The sequence below is a fragment of the Mixophyes fleayi genome, chromosome 3, assembly GCF_038048845.1.
Source record: "Mixophyes fleayi isolate aMixFle1 chromosome 3, aMixFle1.hap1, whole genome shotgun sequence".
Lineage (NCBI taxonomy): Eukaryota > Metazoa > Chordata > Amphibia > Anura > Limnodynastidae > Mixophyes > Mixophyes fleayi.
In genome coordinates this window covers 73,913,203-73,937,854 of record NC_134404.1, presented here as the reverse complement: position 1 = coordinate 73,937,854, position 24,652 = coordinate 73,913,203, and the positions used below count along the sequence as shown (strand labels likewise).

Sequence of the window (24,652 nt, the reverse complement as noted above, 5' to 3'; positions counted from 1 at the left end):
TTCAACAACTCATCATCCCCCTGAACCCTCTCTCTCCATCTCCTACTTCAAAGTTCACTCAGATTTTCTTTCCTCTTCATCTGCGTGTCACCGTTATCCCCTGCTCCCCTGGTTCCCTCCTTCTAAATTCCTAGATAACTTTGCTGCTTGGCTTTACCAGTTCCTCTCTGCTGATCCCTCCCACTCTTATTCTCAGAGAATTTCAACATTCCCGTTGACAACCCTTTCAGTACTACTGCCTCTAAACTCTTCAAGCTCAGCTTCTCCCAATGGACATTGTCTCCCACCCACAGTGACTTGATCAACCTTGTGATTCCCCACCTTTGTGACATCTCCCATTTCTCCAATTTAGTCTTCCACCCTTTCTAATCACAATCTCCTTTTCCTCTCTCCACCTCCTACCCCACCCACAAAATTACATGTACTCAGAAACATCTTAAAAGCTTCGACCCTATCCTCTTTCAACCTTTTTAGAACCCCTTTCTTCTAAGTCCTGTCCTAACCCTGTCATCTCTGTCTACAACACCACACTCTCTAATACCCTTGATAGTGCAGTAGTAGGCACCCCACTTCATATCTGTCACTACAACCCCCAACCCTAGCACTCCCTACAGACTCGTCACCTCCAAAAGTGCACTCGCTCTACAGAGCACCAACAGGGAAAACCTGCTCCGAAGTTGACATTATCCTTTCTTCTTACACCCTCCGCTCACCAAACATACCTACTTCAAGTCCCTGATCTTCTCCCTGTCCAACTGCAATGGAGCTTATATATGAACTATAGTTTAATTGTAAATTCCATTTATTCATGATTCTGGCTTTATTAATTTATTATTTTAAAATTAGTATGTTTGTCTCCAGGCTATCACGCTTTAAGAATACATGATATTCAGATTGGTTGACTGTTTAACAATTGCTTGTATGTTACAATCACACCCAAGCTGTAGTTAAAGTTGCTTTAATGTTTGAATCAAAAGCAGTGAAAAACAACGGAGAAATAACTCACGATACAAACACTGCACAAAATAAGATAAACAAATAATATGTATTATTCAATATGTAGCAGAAGAATGGTTTCTGGTGGTACATGTACCACCTGGATACTTGTTAACTAGGCTTCCCAATGATCTATTTGGGGATAAAATAAGTTGGTCACCTCCAAGTACTGTAGGTAGTTTTACAGCTGAAAATGAATATGTTGGTGACTGTAGCAGTGGTTGTTGCGTATTTGTGCTTGGGGTATAACTGTGTAGTAGTTACCATGCTGATAGTGTCTGAATTATGAATATTTACGTGGGCCTAGACATGGGTGTTGTATGTCTGTGTATATATAATTAATGTATTCAAATCCAAAACCAGTTTAGATACAATGGAAAACCCACATGTCTCGTCACTGTTGTCTGTTTTCAACAATGACTACTTTAGTTTTAAATCTTAGTTAAAGGTCCAGTAATATACACAAATATTGTAACATGTTCATTTGTCTCACCATCAAAGAAAAATACCTCTAAATTATTTATCTCTGCATAGCCAATTTGCAAAATGTATATATTGGATAAAAATAGAAATGACATGTCAAAACTATTATCACACACTTGCATAATGACATAAATTCTAATTGTATTTTGAGAATAAGTTTTATAGCTTACAGGTTCTATTTATGAATCGGATAAAAGCCCTTTCTCCTGTTTCTGGCAAATTTAGGATTTTTCATATTTATCAAAGTCTCCTTGCGGACAAGGACTAGTGCCGGCTACTACCAGCCTTTGCCGGGAGCTGCCAGTGAAGCTTCCCAATGCCTTGTCTATTTAACAAGGATAGTGGCAGTGCAACTAACCGCAGCCCTCCAATTGCTACCGCCATCTCAGGATGGCAATAGCCAAGGGTGCCCACAGGAAAAAAATGCTTATTTTTCTACAATTTTTTTTAAGAATCTGGGACTGGAAGCCCAAAACAGGCTCCCAGTCCCACTGCGTATGTGCTAGCGCATTCACACAGAGACCCTGGTTTGGCCTGGTGCGCGATAAGTCTGCTGTCAGTCAGTATTGCCGGGGAGCTGAACATCACCCAGCTGTCCCTGTGGCCTTTTAATTGTAAATTGGGCGATAGAAATTTTAGCCCATTATAGCAAACACTGGCCTCTATTTATCGAAGGACAAAGTGCCCATTGCCAGTTAAAATATATGTTTCTGCCAGCGACAGGGCCCTATCAAAGGAGTTACTCTGAGATCAGAACATAAGCATTATAAAATAAAGCCTTTTAAAAAAGAAGTATTGTTTAAATAATATTTCTTTAATTATTATAAATAATAAAATTATGTTTATTAATTGTGTCAACAAACAACATTATGTACAATATAAGTTATATAATATATTGTATATTGATTCTAAGATGGCAGTAGAGATAGGAGGCCAGCGGCAGTACAAATAGGAGACCCTCGGAAAAGGCTTCCAGTGGTGATAGGCAGTAATAGTTCTTACTGTACAGGGGCTTTGATAAATATGGATTTAGGGCTTTTCTCCCTTTGATAAATAGACTCCTAGATACATGAAGTGGTCCATTTACATTAGACACCTATTTGAGTCACTTGGAGAGTTTTGCCTACAACTACAACTAAAGGAACGGTATTCTGGAAGCAAAGTAAGCAGAGGAAGATAGACTAATACGAGCGACTACTGAAGTACAGTATGAATAAAGCACAACACAAACATTTTTACCATCTTTGCAGAAACAGCCTCCCACCCACTACATCTGTAAGCAATTTTGACACCAAGCTTCAGGCTGCTGCAGGACAATGCTATGTGGATGTGGCATTTTGGGGTGGAGTCATTCCTGATAATCAGGTAAGCATATGATCTTCTTCCAAATCTATGTGGGCTATGTTTTTATTTAAAAAAATTAAAAAAATGCCCTTTTGTTGGAACAACTTTTTTGCAGCCTAGAATACGGGGTGTCTCAAAGGGAAGAAATGTGGGAGATAATCAACCAAGATCAGTAGTCAAAGATGGCTGGTATGTGGTGGTTCCCCCATACCACCGCTTCTCCCACTGCTTTGATTGTAAAACTATCAAATTCTAGTCACATATATTTTCCATACCACCACTTCTAAATATCCACGGCTGCACAAGATACCATAAAAGTGGGAACAACTGCTTATAGTTTTGAAACATTCATTGTGGGCCTGATTCGGACGTAAGTCTATTAGCGTGCTGTATCTTGTGGGAAGAAGCTCTGTGCATGCGCTAGAACGGGACTTATGCCAGTGAACGCAATTGCATGAAATTCATGTTTGAACGCAAATGACACGAGTGTCTACGACTTGCAGAGCGGAAAAGGGTTGGTAAAGGAGGATGGCCATAGGCAATGTATAGTTAAGGCAGATGCAGCTGCTGTAGCTATATGGCAGGTGTAAGTGCCGACTGATAGTGATGACTTACATGTGTGAGTGGCAGAACATGTGTTTGGATGTAAGAGAAACTATAAAATGCATTTTATGTACAGTAAGCATTAAAACATCCTGATTTATATATTTCATGAAAAAACAAATGAATGATTACAGAGTTGTAAATTTATTTTAGAAAATATTTGTTTTGTCCTACGTTCTGATGGGACTTTATGTGGCACATATGCATGTGCGTATCCTGCACTGTGTTCTGTCTGTCTACATACAGCAAGTAATGTACAGCCAGAGTGTATACCCAGATTCAAATGGAAACATATATTGGGACCCGCTTGTATTTGAATACGGACGGACGCGTGTACAAGTTATGTGAGTTCTTTTAAAATGCAAGTTGCGTTCACATTGCATTCGAAGATTAATCAGTTCCAGAGTCTCTACCTCCGTAATGCAAGACTCTGAAACTGAGACTGTGTACAGTAGGATTATCTGCACCCTAAGAGAGGTGTCAAGTTCTAGCTCTAAGTATTGTTCTGCCTCTGATTGTTGTCTGTAATGATATAGAGCTTGTTCTAGGAATTGTGCTTATTACACAATATCCAGAGGTTGAAGTGGAGATTTAGAAGCGGCAGTATGGAAAATGTAAGTGAATGCAATTTGATAGTTCTACAATGAAGGCAGTAGAGAAGTGGCGGTATGACATTCCACTGTATACACCCCCACTTACACCACTGACAACATCTGGTGCAGTTATTGGTCCTAAAATTAAACGTATACATTTTTATACTTTCCTTGCCCGCTTTTTTTTATTGATCATGGGGAGATGCAGATGGTTCTTCCCAACTGCCAGCACTATTAGATTCAGTAGGCTTTGTTCTAGAGACGGAAGAATTTAGCACATGAAGGATGGGAGAGAATGATACATACACTGCATGATAATGATTAATCTCATTACCATGCGTGCTGTAGCTTAGCCCTGAACCTCCTCAGGACACACCAACCACCACACCCCAATCCGACAGACACGCAAAGTGGTACAAAGAAGGCAAAGATCTCTCTCTCTTCTTCTTATAACTTTTCCTAAGTACATAGATCCCAGTGGACCCGGATCTAATAGTTTGTAAACTTGAAACAGAGTCTTTATTAGAATTTAAATCAATACTTGGATTTATCACCTGCATGGAGTGTGTGTGTCTAGTCTGATAAAAGAGGGAGTGGCACATTCTAAGGAGTATTCCTTCAATATATATATTAATATTATTAATTCAATATTAGTGATATATTATTACAATATAGAAAAGAGTGCGCTGGTAAAAGCCAATAATGATTTATTAAAAAACAATATAAAGTACTATCAAATTAATCATCCAAATTCTTGCATATACGCTCAACATAGCAGATGTGTCAATTAAATGCCCAAATAACGATCAGACGTAATAATATCATATAAAACCCGTATCCCTTAGGATTCTCCAGATTTGTATAGAGAACATAGTTCCTATGATGCCACTTAAAGGATAATCCAATAAAGATTGATATGTACAAGGTACTTTACAAATATAAAACCAGCGAGTCTAATAGCAACAAATCCAGATTAGCTGCATCTAGTGTTTGCTGTACCTTATAACGATTATAAACATGTCTCCTTACAAGTATTTTAATGGCTGGAACTCCTGAAGGCACAATGTTTACAAACAGGCGCTGCTATTCCGGAGTTTGCATTAAGCTGGACAATGATGGACAACGTCTGCACATGTGAGCGTCATCTGATGCGTTTCTCCACCTATTGATTGGGTGGTTTCATCAGAGGATGAACGTCTAAGTTGAAAGTACCCTTAAATACCCATTCATATGGGGTATTATCCAATTGCATATAGTGCAACATCAAGGAAAGTAAATACTAAAGTGTCTAGTGAACCTAATACCAAAATTATTACTATACAAGTGAGAAAAAATAAAGAAAAAAGTTTTACCTGCCTATTAAAGTCACTAGCCCTAGAGCAACTCCTCCGAAACCGTAAAAACTGTCCCTTAGGCATGTTATTTTTCCACTTACTGGCATAATTGATTTTGTAATTTGGATAATTAAAGGTATCTACCTCCTTTGTATAAGTTTCAGAAGCTATCTTAATTTCCCTCACTGACAGTGCAGCATCAAGGAAATTAATTGATAAGTGTCCTGATGACTAGTGAACCTAATACCAAAATTATTACTATTCAAGTGAGAAAAAAAGAGTCTTCATTACCATCCCAAATGAAAAACAGATTGTCTATATATTGCCATGGAGAACCAGATTCGCCCCGAAAGTAGAACCCCAAATGTACCTCTCCTCAAAGAGGCCCATATAGAAGTTCGCATAACTTGGGGAAAACCTGGTTCCCATTGCAGTCCCCTTTGTTTTTAAATAAAACTGTAAGTCCAAAGGAAAATAAATGTGCTCTAAAATGAATTTGATAGAATCAATTAGAAAATCACATAATCTGCCATCCAAAATATTGTCCTTACAAATATAATAATTGACTGCCTCCAAGCATTGATCATGTGGAATATTAGAGTATAGAATAGAATATGAGAAAAAAATTTAACATTACATGTTAAAAAACAGTAGGATTATTTCCAATCGATAGCATCAATCAAATGCAGAAAATTAGTGGTATCCTTAATATGTGATTTTAACAAACAAACAAAGCTTTGTAAATGTGAATCTACAAAAAAAGATATATTACTAGTAAGGGAACCCACACCCAAAATAATAGGTCTCCCGGGAGGTGTAGTCAGTGACTTGTGAATCTTGTGCAACTGATAATAAGTGGAAATGATCAGATACAAGCGTAATAAAAAGTGAAATGTGTCTTTATTTTTTACACTGCCAGTGAGGGCCCCATCCAATAGACATCTCAAGTCAAGTGGAAATGAATGGGGGATCTTTCTCAAATTTTTTATAGAATTGCTCATTCTCTAATAGTCTCAGGGTCTCTGCTTGGTAGTCAGAAACAACCTAAACAACCAGCCCTCCTTCCTTATCTCTGGCTTAATTATTATTAATTCATCCAATATTAGTCTTGCTAATGCTTTTCTTTCATACTTAGTTAGATTATACCTTAGTGGTCATCTACCTGATTCTGCACAGAGGACTTTAAAGTCCTCCATTGTACTATTGTAGAAACAAGTCGTCCTTTATATCGCAATGGGTAAATTATTATAATAGACAGCAAAAGTAAATAACATGTTGCAGAGATTTCCTCAGTGGCTCTCATGAATTATTACTGTTATTATATTATTAGTGTTATTATTATTATTATTATTATTATCCTTTATTTATACAGTAACATATCATTCAGTGATACTAATTGACTATGTTACATCCTATGAAAGGTGGAACTTATACCTATGCTGCATGCCGGTGTGGCTGGATTTAAGTGCTTCCTTATCGACAGTGGGGTTCCGGAGTTTCCACATGTCAATCTAATGGATCTGCACGCGGCCATGGCGGAATTGCAGGGGACCAAGTGTGTTCTACTGGTTAGTGCTATATGCTCAGTTCTATGGCTTGTTTAACTAATGTAATGGTAATGTGCACTTTTCATTTACTTTTTCATCTTGCTTGAGAAGAAGAAGGGGATAAAAAGCTATGGGATCTATAAAACAAAATGATTGTTCCTAGCTATAGACAGAAATCTTCTAAGCAGGCAAATATTTTAAGAGAGAGTGGTCTCCTCTGTTGCTATTGTACGCAACACATGCAGTTACCAGTCTACAATATTTAGGTAGTTTGCCTCATAATGATTTGTTATTTTGAATTCAATGATGTTTGTAAACTCACTATTGGTCTAAGAATAATATAAGTGTGTTAACCTGGAGGTACCTGGAGTTTACTAATAGATGGAATGCCCATATTATTATTAATGCTGCACTACCACCAGGTAATATATATTGATAAAGTGGCCTTCCAACCTAGCCAGAGCCCCTGGGGTTGATGCATGCTGCCATTTTCCCAGGGCTCTGCTAGTTGTGCAATAAAGAAACAATGTAATAAATGTAATGTAATGTAAGCAATGTAATAAATGGTAGCCAAATTTACATGCTAGGGGGAGGGGTGATGGGGCAGAAGAACCAATCACAAGCTGCAGGACTCATGATTGTGTCATGTGATTGGTCTTCCCACTGAACCCCTCAGTGAGGCTATGAGAGGAAAGAATGAACCCTAGAAAAATGACTGTAGGGGGGGAGGGAATTGTTAGTAAATTATTTTACTAGGTGGTAGTGAAGCTTTAATATTAATGTCCTCCAAACAATGCTCCTATTACCAGCCCCTCCTGCTGCCAGTTTGGGATCCAGAAATCAGTTATGCAGAAAGTTTTGAAAAATAGAAACAGGAAAAAGTAAATTATTGTGCTGCTTAGTGATTTTGTCATACACATAGACTCACCTAGTATATGTTTCTGCAGTTACTATGAGGAGCTCTGGTAAATAAATTAATAAGAAGGGGAATACTAGGGCCACTATGGGGGAACCGGTATCAATAGAATGTAGCTGACAGATCCACGTACAGACAGATGTTTATTTTATACTTTTAAAAAATTTTATTAGTGGTTTTCTTTTCTGATGACATAGCCTCATTGTCCATACCTGATCCCAGGGCTTATACCCGTTTATGATTGTTTTAAATCAGACATTAGTCATTTAGGCATTTAAGGAGTGTATTAAAAGCAAATCCACAGCACTGAAGTGCTTCAAATACACTCCAGGAAAAGGGTCCATTTGGAATTATCATTATATAGTGGAAACAGAGCACATTCATTACATTATTACCATTGTTATAATCAATTATCTATAAGATGCCACAAGAGGTCCGCAGCGCCTTACAATGGGGGGAGCAAATAACACAGAATTACACAAAGAACAAACAGCATACGTAGTACATACATAGTACCTACATAGTACCTACATAGTACATACATAGTACATACATAGTACCTACATAGTACATACATAATACAAAGCATATGACAGTGACATAGTAGGGCAGGACAACTACCAATTCCATGACGAACAAAACAGCAACGGGGAGCTACAGTGGAGGGAAGGGAACAAAAGAGGGAACATACCAGTTTGAGGCGGTATGTGCCAAGGAGCATGGGCAGAAACCGCCTCAAACAGGGCCACAGTCGCTGAAGGCGGTGACTGAGCAGGTGCATAAGATGGTGAAGGCAGGAAAACACGAGGAAACAGGAGCCTGCTCGTGAGGAATTACAGTCTATATCAAATATATTACCAGCCTGGGCGCAACTGAATGTAAAATTTCACTGCTGGTTCATAAAAGGTTTCTATGTATTTTTTATACATCTGTATGAATTAGAGATGGGCGGGCTCGGTTCCCTGAGATCCGAATCCATCCAAATTTAGCCTATCCGAGTACCAAGCCGAGCAGGCTCGGTACTCTCCCGCCCATTCGGAATCGAAATCAAGGCAAGACGTCATCGTGACGTATTCGTATTTTTGAGCTCGGTTCTCGCCATTTGACAGAGGGAGAGAGCAGGGTTAGGTCACACTGGCTATATCAGCGCAGGGACAGAGCAATAATTGGACACATTATTGTTTCTATTCTATACAATTCTAATCTTAATACATTAATTGTTACAGCAGTAAGAGGAGGATAGAGGAGGGTTTTTTTTCAACTTCTGGCACTCCAAATGCTTTTGGGGTGTCCTGTATTCCCCATTCTTTTGCAGTAATTTTTCTGGCTGTCAAAAGTCATATTTGTCAGCAGTATAAAAAAAATAATATTTAGCACTCCAAGTGCTTTTGGGGTGTCCCATATTCCCCAGTGTTTTACACTAATTTTTCTGGCTGAAAAAAGTCATATTTGTCAGCAGTATCTCAAACAATATTTAGCACTACAAGTGCTTTTGGGGTCTCCCATATTCCCCAGTGTGAAACACTAATTTTTCTGGCTGTCAAAAGTCATATTTGTCAGCAGTATCTATCTAATACAATTTTGGCTTTACAAGTGCTTTGGCCTCATTAAAATGGATTCAAAGCAGTCCACATATGAGCAGAATCAGCAACCCGGTTCTGTCACCAGTCCTGATTATAGTGTTCCCAGTACGTCATCTGGGAAAGATGATGTCAAAATATATAGTCTTTTTAAATCAGGGAAAAAAACACACACCAAAAGAAAATTTACCGTGTTGAAGCGAAAAAGAAGTGTAACTGAGGAAAAGTGCAGATACAAAAAAAATTGCCAACATGCCATTCTACACATGCAGTGGCAAAGAAAGAATGAGGCCTTCGCCTTTCTCTATTAGTGGCAGATCAAAAAATGTTACTGAGCCTTCTTCTTGTACGATCACTCGTGACCAAGCAAGACCAAGTAATTTGGAGTCTAAAAGTGGTGCACAACTACTGTTACGCGTGAAAGCCGAGCTGCAAGAAAACAGTAAGGCATTAGAGGATAATGTATGCTCTGAATCAGAAATGACACCAATCCCTGTGGAGAGTCCATCCACCAGTGGTATGTCTAATCGTGAGCATTCTGTTAGTGACAGTGTACCCATAAAGAAGGGCCCTTTCAGCACTTCCGCTGATGTGTGCCTTAACAGCCCGAGTGTAGCCAGTGATACATCAATTCAGGATGCCACTTTGGAATTAGAAGAGGATGAGGGGGAGATTTGTGTAGGCGACGAGGGCACTAATGATGATGTTGATGATTATGATGCAGACAGATATCAAATTGCCTTTCTCAATTTTTATTTATATTCTAGACTCTATAACGGCTGAATAGTTTTCTATTTTACTCCTAGTGGAGAGGGGGTCTGATGCAGACAATTACCAAACTGCCCTTTGTCCATTTATTTTTATATTCTAATTCTACAGTCTATGCAGGCTGCTTTTTTTCTATTCAACTACAAGTGGAGGGCGGGGAGTCATAGACAGCCACCAAACTACCTTGGTCCATTTATTTTAATTTTCCAATTCTACAGTCTATGCAGGCTGCTTTTTTTCTATTCAACTACAAGTGGAGGGCGGGGGGGGGGGGAGGGGTCATAGACAGCTACCAAACTACCTTGGTCCATTTATTTTTTATATGGTTCAGTCTAAGCAGGCTGATTTTTTTCTATACAACTACAAGTGGAGGGCGGGGGGGGGGGGGGGGGGGGGGTGTGTCATAGACAGCCACCAAACTACCTTGGTCCATTTATTTTTTATATTGTTCAGTCTATGCAGGCTGCTTTTTTCTATTTAACTACAAGTGGAGGGGGGCTATAGAGACAGAAACCAATCTGCCCTTGTCCATTTCTTTATATATTTAACTAAAAACAAAACAAAACCAAAACACGCAATGCCGGTTTGGCAAAACCAAAACCAAAACACAAGGGTCAGTGCGCATCTCTAGTATGAATAAACATTGTGTTGACTACTAAAAAAACAAACTTATGTTGTTAAATGTTGTTTCTTCCACTGCCATGTGTAATCTCTTTGTAGTAAGGTGGCTGTATTTAACTAACCCACCCAGTGTGAATCTGGGGAATATAACTATGTTAGTGCCCACAATTTAACAAAGAGTAGGAATTGTGTAGGATTTGTTCCAACATGATGCTGGTAACCAGACTGCAGCAAATTACAAAGGTTACTGTGGCATCATCTTTTGTATATCAGTTTGGTTAATGCTGCTTTTGCGATGTTTTTAAACAACCTCACTATTTTTATTGCTCTTTATCATTCAATCATTTTTATTTAGTTATACTCTATGTACCCATAATGGGCAGCCACTCAATGACACTGTTCAGAGAACAGAGATGCTTGCCATGGTAAATAAGAAAATAAACATTATTTGGGATACATCATTATGCCGTGTTGGTGTATTGGTGAATAAACTTGAAAAGGGGTAAATTGTATTTAGTGTTTATAAGGCCAGCTAGATACTGAAACCATTACATTCTGCCTTATAGGATATCATTCGTAACATGGTAATGGGGTGTGTTAAAGAATGGTGTTGATAGCGGTTTAGCGGTCTATTTTTATTAACATAGTGGTCCATTTATATATATATTATTAATTTTTTTTTTCAAATAAAAAGGCCCATACCTACTTGTGCTTAAAAGCGAAGACAAAACAATATTAGACACATAAAACATGACATATATTCAGTGCTTTTAACCGCGTTTTTGTGTTTTTTTTAAAGTTTCACGCAGAACTTGAGTCAAAAGGTGCCTCAGTCCCTGGAGGTAAGAAGACATATTTGATATCATTCCAAATGTAAACTGCCATAAAAAACTGATAGCCACAAATTATCATAAAAAGTTATCAATGCAAAGCCACAGATCCCAAAAGAGCTGGGGCTATATTTGCTAAACCGCAGGTTTGAAAAAGTGGAGATGTTGCCTATAGCAACCAATCAGATTCTAGCTGTCATTTTGTAGAATGTACTAAATAATTGATAACTAGAATCTGATTGGATGCTATAGGCAGCAAATCCACGTTTTAAAACCCCCAGTTTAGTAAATATACCCCCTGGTGTTTGGAAAGAGAAAGCAGGGTATGTTACAGGGGCCCTCAAATGTCAAGAGATCTCAAATACTTCTGACATCTACAATGTCAGGCACACTGGAACGCTGCTAATGTAAGATACTCTGCCACCTCCTGGACACTCTTGGCTACATTTATAAAAGTCAGATTAAAAAAAAGAAAAAAAACACATTTGTTGTTGCAAATTGTCTCAAAATAAGACAACTTGACAGTAAATTGCAAGAAAAGTCCTAAAAAAAAGGTGAAGGAGACCTTCCCCCTTTGCACGTCCTCCCCCCAACAGTTCGTTTTTCTATAGAAATTTGGAAATATTGCACCCGCACTTTTAAACTCTTGTCTAATCCCAAGCGGATGTTCCCTTTGTGGCATAACCCCTCTTTCCCTCCAGGGGTCAATCCTAAATCTTTCTCCCAATGGACAAGACAGAATATCTTGTTCCTGTCTGATATAGTCCCAATGGGTTTTTTCCCGACTTTTGCTGATCTCCGTGAGCGTTTCCATCTCTCGTCCTCCGTGTTTTATCAATATCTACAAATTCGACACATTTTCTCCACCTTAATAGACCTTAGTGCTCCTCACAATCGCTCCCCCCTAGAATCCTTCTGTAAAAACAAAACGTCTTCTAAAGGTTTAATATCCACTTTCTATTCCCTACTGATGAATCACAATTTGCCTGAAAAGGAGGCTCATGAGCTCCGCTGGGAGGAGGAGATGGCTGAATCTTTGGATCCGGAGGAATGGACGGAGATTCGCGAGGCAGTCGCTAAATCCTCTATCTGTACACAGATAAAGGAAAACTCCTATAAACTCTTATTCCGGTGGTATTTAGTCCCATCCAGACTGAAAACAATTTATCCGGCAACCTCTGACCTTTGCTGGCTCAACTGTGGTCAGCGCGGCTCCCTGTCCCACATCTGGTGGAGCTGCCCAAAAATCATCCCCTTCTGGAAGGAGGTAGCTGATCTTATTCATAAAATAACGAATCAAAGATCTCCATTCCATATATCTTACTTTCTCCTCCCTCGGCTACCTCCTGACACCCACAAAATAATGTGGTTACTCCCGGGCCATATCCTGACCGCAGCCAGATGCTTAATAGCCAAGAAATGGAAGCAATCGGAGAGCCCTTCTGTTTCGCAACTAATTCAAAGTGTTTGGCATATACATAACCTAGAGCACATGACTAGTGTAGTTAATGATCGGCCTTACAAATTTCTCTCCACATGGCATAGGTGGCAAGATTACTTTTCTGCTACACAGTCCTCTTCTTGAAAAATGAAAATAATGATACTTTAGTAATTGTTTGCGCCGAGTCTCGCTAGATCCTGTGCCCCCCTTCTTCTTTGTTCTTCCCCTTACTAACACACCCTCCTCCCCCCCCCCCCCCCCCACAAACCCTCTCCTCTCTGTTTTCCACTTTTCTTATTTCCTCTCCCCCTCTCCATTTTCCCATCATGGTACTCTGGATATCTCATAACCATAACCCTTGATTTTCGTTTACCCGTATGTTACCACTCTTGAAGACCACTCAGTTGGTGGTGGTTCGGAGTTCTTTACCTCACTTGTTTTACAAACTCTTGATGTTAATACTGTTATGAGATGTATGATCATAATATATGCTGTACCGTTTATATTTGACAAAAACCTGAATAAAATTTATTTAAAAAAAAAAAAGGTGAAGGAACACAAAAATGTCACACATCCTTCTTATGGGACAAAAACTATACTCAGGGATATCAGGGTTAGCGTTTATAGCAATATGCAGGACAGTTGGTAAATATAATTAAAAACGGAAGTGAATTTTTTTTCCGCCAAAGACACTTGTGTTAATGTAACCCTCGGTACTGGGACATAGGGATGAATGTGTTGTGATCAACTGTGAGTGCCTCTCTTTTTAATGGAGCAGAATAACCAATGTTTAACTTTTGTATCATATCATTGTATGTTATTTACTTGTATTATTGTACAGCGCTATGTAATATGTTGGCGCTTTATAAATAAAGGATAATAATAATAATAATAATTGTAATAATAATAATAATGAGGACCAATCCTGTCACTGAGTAACTGAGGGTCTGATCACTCTCAATGCAGCAATTGTTACCATAGGTGCAGTTGAATTACTATAAGATGCTATTGCTGTTACCAAGTGGACACTGTGTCCCAGACCAAACATATCCTCACAGTATAAAGTCTCATTTATTCATTAAACGTAACGATAACCCAAGGTGGGAAATAATATATAATTTTGCACCCACAGTGCTCAGTGTTAGTAAAAGCAACAACTAGACATAGTGGGCAACTATCTCTATTTTAAAGGGACCATCCAAAGATTTTTTATTTGTATAGCACTAATATTATGCAGCACTCTCCAGGGGAGATATACATATTTGTCACTGTGAATGCCTCTAATTTTAATTCTAACAAACTGCACAATACATCATAATTCCTTTTAGCCTGTATTTAAAGTGCAGACAATTTATTCTTACTCCTGGGGCTTTATATGTCAATATCTATGTAAGAGGAGTATTTAAAATGAGGTAAAATTGCATAAAAATAGTTGTTGTACACAAAGGTCTATGTATATAAATCCATGGGTGATATACTTAGATGCACCTGCTAGGTGTGTCATTGTAAACTAGAGGTAGATGTCGGCACGAGACATGACCTGGTGGAGAAGCAATACAAAATAACACAATATGATAGAAGGAAAATAGAATAGGGTGGTCATCACTCTGAAATGACAACTAAGTAATTAACATTTTAGGACGGGATAATAATAATAATACAACAATTGACCTCTCTAGAGCAGAGTTGCAATACATTTATTAATTGAAATAACGATACTGATGATGATCGGATAACCTGTATCAATATGTTTTACTCTGTATGTTGAAACATATGGGTTTTGCAATGAATTAAAATATGCTAAAAAACATAATTATGTGCAGCATTGTTACTTGGTGATATTTACGCTCACTGTTGTAGCTTTAAAGGATAAATCCACCCAATATTTTTTTTCCCTTATACTCATGTCCACAATCCTGGAGTCGAGAGGTATTACATTGGTACCCCTGCCTAAACTCAGACACATAGTTATCCAGGCACTGAGGACAAAAGAATTGTAGAGCACTCACAGCAATATTCAGGCATTGGAGGACAGCACCACCGTCCAATAAGGAATCGTGTGCACTCAAACCCTTCCTTCAACAGTACAACACTAGTAGTATAGTTTGTTGAGCTCTGATAATATATAATCATTTGCTATTCAGTGGAGTACAAGCTCTGTTGTGGCGCTTTTCAGACAAATATAAGCTGGCTGCAGTGTCCTACAAAACATTTATTGACAGAATCTACTGCCATATAAAGAGAAAACATCTTATTAATAATCACAACTTTTACTCAAATATCTTTCATTCTGAAAGGTTAAAGAATCGTTTAAGCATACACTTTGATATTGATGTCTATATCTTGCATTTAGTCCCAAATTGCAATGTTTATGACCCCAAAACAATTGAGGTATCAGATAATAATGGTATCAAAACCGATCTATATGCGGACTTCTCTCAATTGTACTAGCAGGCCTCATTTAGACCAGAAGAAATCCAGCTGCATAAACTTTGTGTGGCAAATATTACATACATACATACATACATACATATATTTTATATACATTTATTAAATGCTGTTTATATATAATTTACGTGTCTATGGAAAACTCCTGTGATGTTTCATACATGGTACACACAAATGAGCCTAGAATTATTGGATGGTTTCTACGTTGTATGTCAACAATCAACTACAAAGGAACTTACTGCCTTGAACATGTTCTATTCTTCTCAGACCCTACTCTATATGAAACATTCCTTGCCTCACGCCCAGATCACATGGAGGTTGCTGCAGTGGAATTGGTGGTTGATCTTTGTCTTCAGTACAAGTTAGTGTCTGGTAAATATTTTGGTGTCTCCTGGAATGTCATCCTTTCACCCGGCACATTCTTAAATTATTTTAATATAGCTCAATTTATGAAATATACAGAAGGTCTTTGCATATTTTAACTCTAATGTTAAAAATAGGCCTAAAACACAGTTATTAATTATACTTTAATGTAATATTTTTATAGATGAAAGACATTGGCAAACTGGGAAGTGATTTTCTCTGTTTGCCTTTTCATGGATCAATAGGAGAGCATGACTATACCGATCTATAAATCGCTATGTAATATCATTCTTCAATATAGTATTTCGCTTTGGGTAAGAGGTTTTAAAGAGTCTTTAGGGAACTCGAAAGTGAATGCTGGCAACTAATTAATAATAATGTTAGGTAAGAGGAAAGGTGAGAATGATTAAACCTATTTTTCCAACAAAAATTTTAAAGGGTGCCCTTAAAGACGATCTGTCACCTTTTGTTAAGTACAGTCTTTCGTAAAACAAATAAAAAAACCCTTCCCCCATTGTCCCAGGCTCCATACCTTGATGATTAGCATGCTAATCTACTTAGCTGGTATGCCAAACCCTGTGGTCACCATGCTAATTAATGGCAGTCATAAGGAAGGCTCTTTAACAAGAATCAAAGGGTACAAGTACCACCAAAATCCTTCTGTTATCACCATCTCAGGAGCAAAAGATATTCCATGAAAAATGCTGTTAATATTGTAAAGTATATATGTTTTAATATTGTATAGTCCCCGCTCCACTGTGGGGCTATGGATGCCGGAACCTGCTTGGACTACATCCCCCAACAATCCTGGTGGCCAGGGGATGCAATGGCACATGCACAGGACCTGAGGCCAGGTCTCGTGGGTCTGGGGGAAAATGCGTAAGTAAGAAAGGCGCGAGAGCACTAGTGAATGGAAAGAACAAAATTCAGGAAGCAGGAAAAAGAAAAGTGACATGAGGGAGGATCAAGGAGGAAGAAGAAAGTGATGACATTGAGAGGAGGAAGGAGCAGCACCAATGACGGGCCATTGAGATGGGAAAAGAGAGTCTGGACAGTGAAATCCCTTGTGTGTAGGAGAGAGACCCCAGAGACAGTGAGTGACAGCATGTAAGAGAAAGACTGTCCTGGTTTAGAGTGTACCAGAGGTACCAAGACAGCCCTGAACATAGGAAATGTTTTATGAGTGACAAGTACTATTGAGCTGCCGGGGAAGCTGATTGTTTTATGCAGAGGGCTTTCAAAATGTCTCCCAGGGCAGAGAGGGAGACTCTCACCTGGTGAATTGTAAGTGAGCTGTAAGACCTGCAAGCAAGAGGAGGCTTGGGCTCACACCGTTGCTGAAGAGACATGCTGTGGAGACAGATAAGTGTGTTAACTTGTACATTGAGTCTATGCTGGGAATCAGACGAAGCCATGTGCAATTATACAGTAATAGTTTGAGAGTTAATCTAGAGCCCTGTAGTGTCTGCCCCAGAGACTGTGCCATATAATGTGAAAAGATTAACCCAGATATTCTGTTTGTTTATCCATTCTACCTGTACTATCCTTCACCTTGGGACATTGTTATTGAAGGTATCAGAGACTGCATCTCTTAAGCTTTCAATATCCACTGTATACCGGGGTAAACAACTCAAGTGCACCACAACTACCCATTGCAATCCTGGCCAGGTGTTAATACTGTTTATATTATTGCTTAGTCAGAAGGACGCCTGATAACATATATGAGTGTTGTTGTAGGACTTTAAGTGTCTATTCCAGACCATAATGTATATGTGGTAACTTATCATGATACAATTGTAGAGATATTTTGTCTATGTTAAAACCTTGATCTATTCTAATGTTCTACCGATCCCTATAGTTTCCCAAATGTTTAAATTGTACACTGTTGTCTTTACTGCCAGTCATCCATCTGTCAGGCGCCATCCCCGCACACAAACTGGGTGCCTGGGTGCCCCATTGCTGGGCAATGGAGACGCCAGCCACACTACTTCCTGTCAGCGGTCAGAAGAGCTGACCAACGACCCCACGTCCACCAATGACAGGGTGACAGCATATATTTAAACCTGACCCTGGGTTTCATGCTCAAACTAATGGCCAGATGGAACAAGTAAATCAGGATCTTGAACTTTTCCTCCGTTGCTTTTCCTCCGGTAATCAAGATGATTGGTGCAACTTGCTTCCTTGGGCTGAATTCGGCCATAATAATAATGTACATGATTCCACTGGATCCTCCCCTTTCTTTACGGTCTCTGGCTCCCACCCCATCCTACCTGATTTCTTTCCTCCTTTGGTACCTACAGTTCCGGCTGCTCATTCTTTGGTCCGGGACTTTGCTCATATTTGGGCCTCAACTAAAGAAAATCTATTAAAAGCTTCTCAACGGTACAAATGGGCTGCAGACCATCATCGTAGATTGATTCTTACTCTTCATCTGGGTGACAAAGTGTGGCTCTCCACACGGATCCTTAGACTCCGGCTGCCATCCATGAAATTGGCCCCACGTTTTATTCTACAAATTATCAACCTGGTAATGTACAGACTGTGCCTGCCCCTCTCTCTGAAGATCCACAATACTTTTCATGTGTCTTTGCTGAAACCACTTATCCTCAACAGATTTTCCTGCAAATCTTCTCCTCCACAGCCTTTGTTATCCGCATCGGGCAATGAATATGAAATCAGTCACATTCTGGATGCCCGTAATCTGCATGGGCGTTCCCAGTACTTGGTCCACTGGAAGGGCTATGGACCTGAGGAACGGTCATGCGTGTATAAGGAAAATCTTCATGCTCCTCATCTTCTAGCCGATTTCATCAAGAAACAATTTTAGAAGAACGCATCTTTCATTGGAGAGGGGGGTACTGTCAGGCACCGTCCCCGCACACACACTGGGTGCTGGGGGATGGTTGCCTTTGCTGCGGCCCGGGTGTCCCGTTGCAGCCAACGGGACGCCAGTTCTGGCGCATGTGCCTGAACATTGCGTCTCCGCAGGCAACGGAGATGTCAGCCGCACTTCCTGACGGTGGTCAGAACAGCTGACCGCCGACCCCACCTCCACCAATGACAGGGTGACAGCATATATTTAAACCTGACTCTGGCACCACTAGGGTGCCAGAGTATCTTGGTCCCAAGACTCTAGGATCTGTTTCCTGAATTTACCTATTCCCTGGATTTTGACCCGGCTTGTTTGATTACTCTTTTTGGATATTCCTTTGGACCTCTCTGATTTCCGGGTTTGACCTTTTGCTTGCTGACTCTTCTTCTGCCTATTCCTTCGGTACCTGATTTGCCCGCTCGGTTTGACCTTTGGATTCCACGACTACGCTATCACCTATACCTCGCTGGTAGCTAACTGAGAGGGCTGCGATCTGCACGCCTTGGCAGCGAACCCCAAATCCCCTTGCGGGGTCCCTTTTGAAAATCTGAGGCATGTTTTGACTCCGCGCTTCCTATCTTAGCAGCGTCAAAACCAGCGGGTAAGACCATCAGAGAAAGTTTGTTCTTGACACCATCATTTGTTAAAATATTGTTAAAATTGAATTTATTTCTAACGAGGCCTCGGTGACAACTAGTTATTCTTCTGTGTTTTGCTAAGTCTCATTGTCTTTTTTGTACACCTCTAATTACCAACACCCACTTCTCAATTAATAAACTCTGGGGGTAGGGGGGATGTTTCTTAAAATTCTGTCTGTGTGGGTGTATTTGTAGAGTCAATTATGTATGGTCCCAAGTTGTCCCTGGTGGAAGAAATCACAACCTCAGAAGATTATGAAGACTTGGGTGGAGGCACTGCCCCACAACAGATGAACGAAACAAACACATATAAGATATCTGCCACACTTTCCCCAGGGCGGAGTGAAGGGGTGTTACAATGTTTTTCTATTTTTTATTTTTTTTTAAACTCTTTATTTATGCAAAAAAAAACACAGAAGTTCCATATAGCAGATAATAACAGGGAAGAAAAACATTTGAACATAAGGGCCAGAACATGACAATTGAGAAACGGGAAGAAAGTCAGGCAGATGACAAATTGTTAAATAAATTCCTAAACATAAAAGGAAGCAGTAAATTAACCCATAGAGAGGAAATAGGCTGGCCCAATTAAAGATTTGTTTTTCTATTTTTAAATATTTTTTCTATTTTTATTTTCCAACAAGTAAAACTGAAAGACCATGTTTGCGCACTTGTGAACTTCCTAGCCAGGTCATGCATGCACATATCCCTAGATACAGGCTTGGCAAAGCAGTAAAGTAATCCAGTTTTCAGTGTTTATTTTTTGGTGGTATTTATTATTCCTGGTCAGAGGAATTCACATGCAAAAAATATGTTTTTTTTTTATATTAGGGGACAGGGTGCCAGGACATTCTCCCTGTTGACAGGAAGAATGTCCTACTCCAAGGTCACTGGGTACAGAAGAAAGGGTCCCCGGAGAGGGGTGTGAGAGGGAAGAGTGGGCAATGCTAAGGGCTAGGTCACCCACAGGTGTGACAGGGGAACACATCTCATGGGAACTATAAAGTCAGGGGGCCTGTGGCTATTATTGCAAGAACTTCGTTCTACCCCACAAACTTTTTACACACCCAAAATATAATAACATTTTTGTTTTAAATGGAATTTTATTATCTACATGTACATATGTAAATATTTTCAAACTCAGCTCTCTAGGAGAGGTGGATGCTAGATAAAAAATGATCATGGGCCGCGTAATTCTTATGGACAAGTATAGGGTGTCAGGGTACAGAGGAGATGGCCCAGGCGTGACATTAGAAGATGCCAGGGGTGAAGGGGAGCATGTTAAGGGATAGTATGCCAGGAGAGAGGATCCCAGGGTACAGAGGAATAGAGGAGAGGCCTACACACCAATCAAAGATACCACTTGTTATGGGAGTACAATGCTACATGAGACCTTCTGATCAAACTCTTCCCAAGCTGAAGCAGCCTGATTGAAGGCCTTTAGGCCTTGATGGAGATCCCTAGAATACCTAATAATAATGTAGTAGAGAAGCCACCATGGTTGCCAAACATTAGTAAATGTACTGATGGTCATGGAACAAAGTAATAACATTAAAATGACACAGTCCTGAACTGACTAAGTTGCATATCTCATTCCCCACACCACTAGTTTTGCATCCACATAGGGTTGTGTATAAATTATTTTCAGTCCTTAATTGTCTATTGTCATCTAGAAGATTGATACATTTTAGAATTGGATAAATAACAGGTCAGCTCAAAAAATTGACTGTCTGAAAAAAATATATATATATATTTTTTTATCTGTTGTCCTCCCTTGTCACAGGAGCCCTATGGAGGCACGAGTCCACAAAACCCTCAAATGGTTGTCATGCAGCTGATAAGGGTAATAAGGGTAGTGGGATTAAACATTATAGACTAAGAACCACTTGAGCGTGCTTTGAGGGTAGGAGAAAAGTGGTTCTATCAGAATAACAAAATGTTCTTTACTGTAAAAGCAGTAAAGATGTCAAACAGACTAGGAAGGACTGTATACTGTATCCTTTCAAGAATCATCTTGATATATTTTTGCAACAGACATTTGTGACTATTTAATCTTTGCATAAAGCAATGTATACCCAGAGAGAAATGTAATTGCAGAGTTTTATCCCCTTAAATCTGGCAATCTGAGCAAATGAGCAATGGCTTTGATGGAGATTTTTTTTTTTTCTTGTTCACATAGATCAAGTATATGACAGCAATGGGATAACTGTGAAAATATTGATCATTGTGAACTGGTGTCTTTTATGTTATTCTAAATAGTAGCATTTCTATACTGTACAGCTCTGCTGTCCTGCTGGTGCCCCACCTGTACTTGATGTTAGGTATGCACAGGAATAGCGAGGTAGTGTTGTAGTGAAAATCGTTATGGACTTTTTTGCAGAATCAAGAGCAAACAGGTAAAGCATAAACATTAAAGTAATGCAGGAATGAGTAATTGCCACAATGAAATGCAGGACTTCAACAGTCTTTTGTTGAATCACTAGAAAAAAACAATTCTTGAAGTTGACATTGAGTATATGCCATGGCAAGATAATGCAGAATGTCTCTTGCAGCAAAACTGGTGTAAATTAACACAGAGTCCAGTAATCACTGCAGTGGCTCCCTAGAGAGCAAAGGATAGTTACCACAGGTCGTGTCTGGGGATTCTGAATTGAGCTCTATGAGAATAACTTGTAGATGCAGACCCATAAACAGAATCCAGAAGACAAGCAGAAAGAGACTTGAATGATGCCATGAGATATCAGGAGTCCAATATGAGCACAGCCTGTACCTAAAGGATTTGTATGATGCAATCCAGACATAAGAATACAAATAATGCAGAACCAGGAACTAGTAGAAGAACAGAAACAAACTTGGAGAAGATAAACTGGATAATATAGAGCAGTCAAGAAGCACACATATCCAGTGCTATCCCGGTCTATCACTGCCAAGGCATGAGGACAGGAGGAGTCTTTAAATAGTGCAGCTCAACAATCAGCTATTCAGGGAAGCCACGTCTGCACTGCAGCTCAGAATTGATTGAAAGCAAGGAACTCACAAAATATTCATGTAATTATATCTAATATTATATAATTTATTTCTGTTGCTCATATTTACTTAAAAAAAACACTAGTAAAATTGTATCATTTTTGTGAAACAGCACTAGGATGCAAAAAAGAGGAGAGGCAGCAGACTTTTTTTGCAGCTGTTCCTGCTGTTAATATTGATACCATGCTGGGCCCAAATACCTCCACCATCAGCAGTAAACTGAGCAGGGTATGATAGGAAAGTGAGACAGCTCAGACAATTGGTGCTCTCTGACTAATCAGGTGGCAGTATTAGTAAGGACAATCCCACTGGTCAGACAAGGAAGGGTGTGTGTTTCATTTAAATCCCCAGGGAGGTGGCGCTCAGAGTTGGGACAACATGGAGTAATTATAACACTGACTTATGTCAAACAAGCAGTGGAATGTGGATTAAGCAGCTGCTAAACCTTGAGGCTATTTTTATATATATATATATATATATATATATATATATATATATAAAGTTAACCCATGCATGATACTCACGCATTCTAGTCAAATCAAGCTACTTAAGGTGTTAAAAAGGTTCTTGTCATGCATTTGGGCCATAGCCCAGGCTTCCTATGGGGAAGAGCATTACTTCCCGACGCAAGGGCCCTTTTTTAACGTGTTAAAAACTCCCCACTGTCACCCCCGGCAACCACCAACCACTCCCAACTGTCACTTCTCCTTCAAGAAATATATAAGTCAGTGTATAACTCTGCCCAGCAGGTGGCGCTGCAGCTTGTTTTTTTTTTTACACACACACCACTAGGCATTTATATAGTAGATACATATATATATATATATATATATATACTTACATTTGTGGGAACATAGCATGCTGGGAGTCTAAAGCCTGATTAAGATCCTGAGTAGAAATGTTTGTGCAATTCAAGCCTGTTTCAAATTTGATCGAATCAGCCCAATTCAACGAAAACAAGGTTTCAGTTGAACCAGTGTTAAAAATTCGTTGTTCAAGCTTAGATGGTTGCAGTTTATGGTATTTTTGACATATTTTTTTCTTAACTTGAACAATGCACATTACTGTGTTCGAGTTCAAATTTTCAGTTTGCTTGGTAAAACAAATATACTTAAATATAGAGAATTTGTTGAAAATATTCATATTTTAGAATTGACTCGATGAACCACTTTGAACATATTTCAAACACCTCTAGGCTTAATGCAGAAAGACCTAGTTACAGAACTTATGAAGTGTTTTTTTGTGTTTGGTGTTATTGTAGTTATACTTTGTTTTGCTCCTTACATCTGAATGAAAGACCTCTCTCACAGACAACATATATTTTACTATAACAGTTTAGTAGCTATAGTCAGGGCTGTTAGATATGTTGATGCTTTAGAAAAATGATCACAATATTATAGTACATACATTGATCATTGATACAGGAAGGAGTTATGGAACTTCATAGAGAGATGATGACTTCACAAATATTGCTATAATATCAATCAAAATTGTGGCACAGTTGGTAATAAATCTTCCAGTTAAGATGGAGGCACAGCACTAGAAATTGATTTTGAAAGGGCTGTTTTAGGAATGAAAAATGGTAAATTTACATCCCTGCAATGAAGGTGCTGGACATTCTGGATACCTTACAACTCACATTAAAATTGCTCTCTACATCAACAGGGGGGGGGGGGGGGGGGGCAACCAAGATTTGGCATATAGTATCCACACTCAAGCATTTCTCTCACCACAAAGAAGGCAAGTGATTGGCCTCTCCTTATATACTACAAATCCAAAATGTGGAACAGCATATCACTTTCCTTGTTTACGAGATGCATGTCTGTCCAAGCTTTTTGGGTAGAGGTAGCCAATATCCTAATAATACGTTACCAATTCAAGTGTACTCAGTGGGTAATATATGGTTGTTTGACAGAGCAATCAATCATTCCAAGAGTAGCTATAATGCTCCTCCTAATGTTAGCAGCAGTGAGACCTAAAGTCATACTACAACAGAGGTTCCAAATTGCGAACCCTACACTAGAATTTGTCAAGAAAGGATTGATTTGAGACGACACACAACAAGGGAACACTAACTTCAGCTCTATTGCACAGTTGGGAAAAGTATATAAACTCTCACACCAGTCACTAAACAGGTAATTAAAAAAATGTTCTCAACACACTGCTTGGTATTCTTACCACATGCTTACTAATCAACACCCAATTGATATCTAACTACTTAAAAGACTTGACATACTACCATTGAACT

The 24,652-nt window shown here is 39.2% G+C and overlaps 1 protein-coding gene across 1 annotated transcript in view; it reads left to right on the top strand.

Annotated features, from left to right (window-relative positions):
* The window catches only part of LOC142143723 (allantoinase, mitochondrial-like), a 52,847-nt gene that overhangs the window by 5,781 nt on the left and 22,414 nt on the right, over positions 1–24,652 (top strand). Inside the window, 4 exon segments of the mRNA XM_075201802.1 lie at positions 2,730–2,844; positions 6,775–6,921; positions 11,585–11,627; positions 15,772–15,865. Coding sequence (XP_075057903.1) covers positions 2,730–2,844; positions 6,775–6,921; positions 11,585–11,627; positions 15,772–15,865 — 399 coding nt within the window.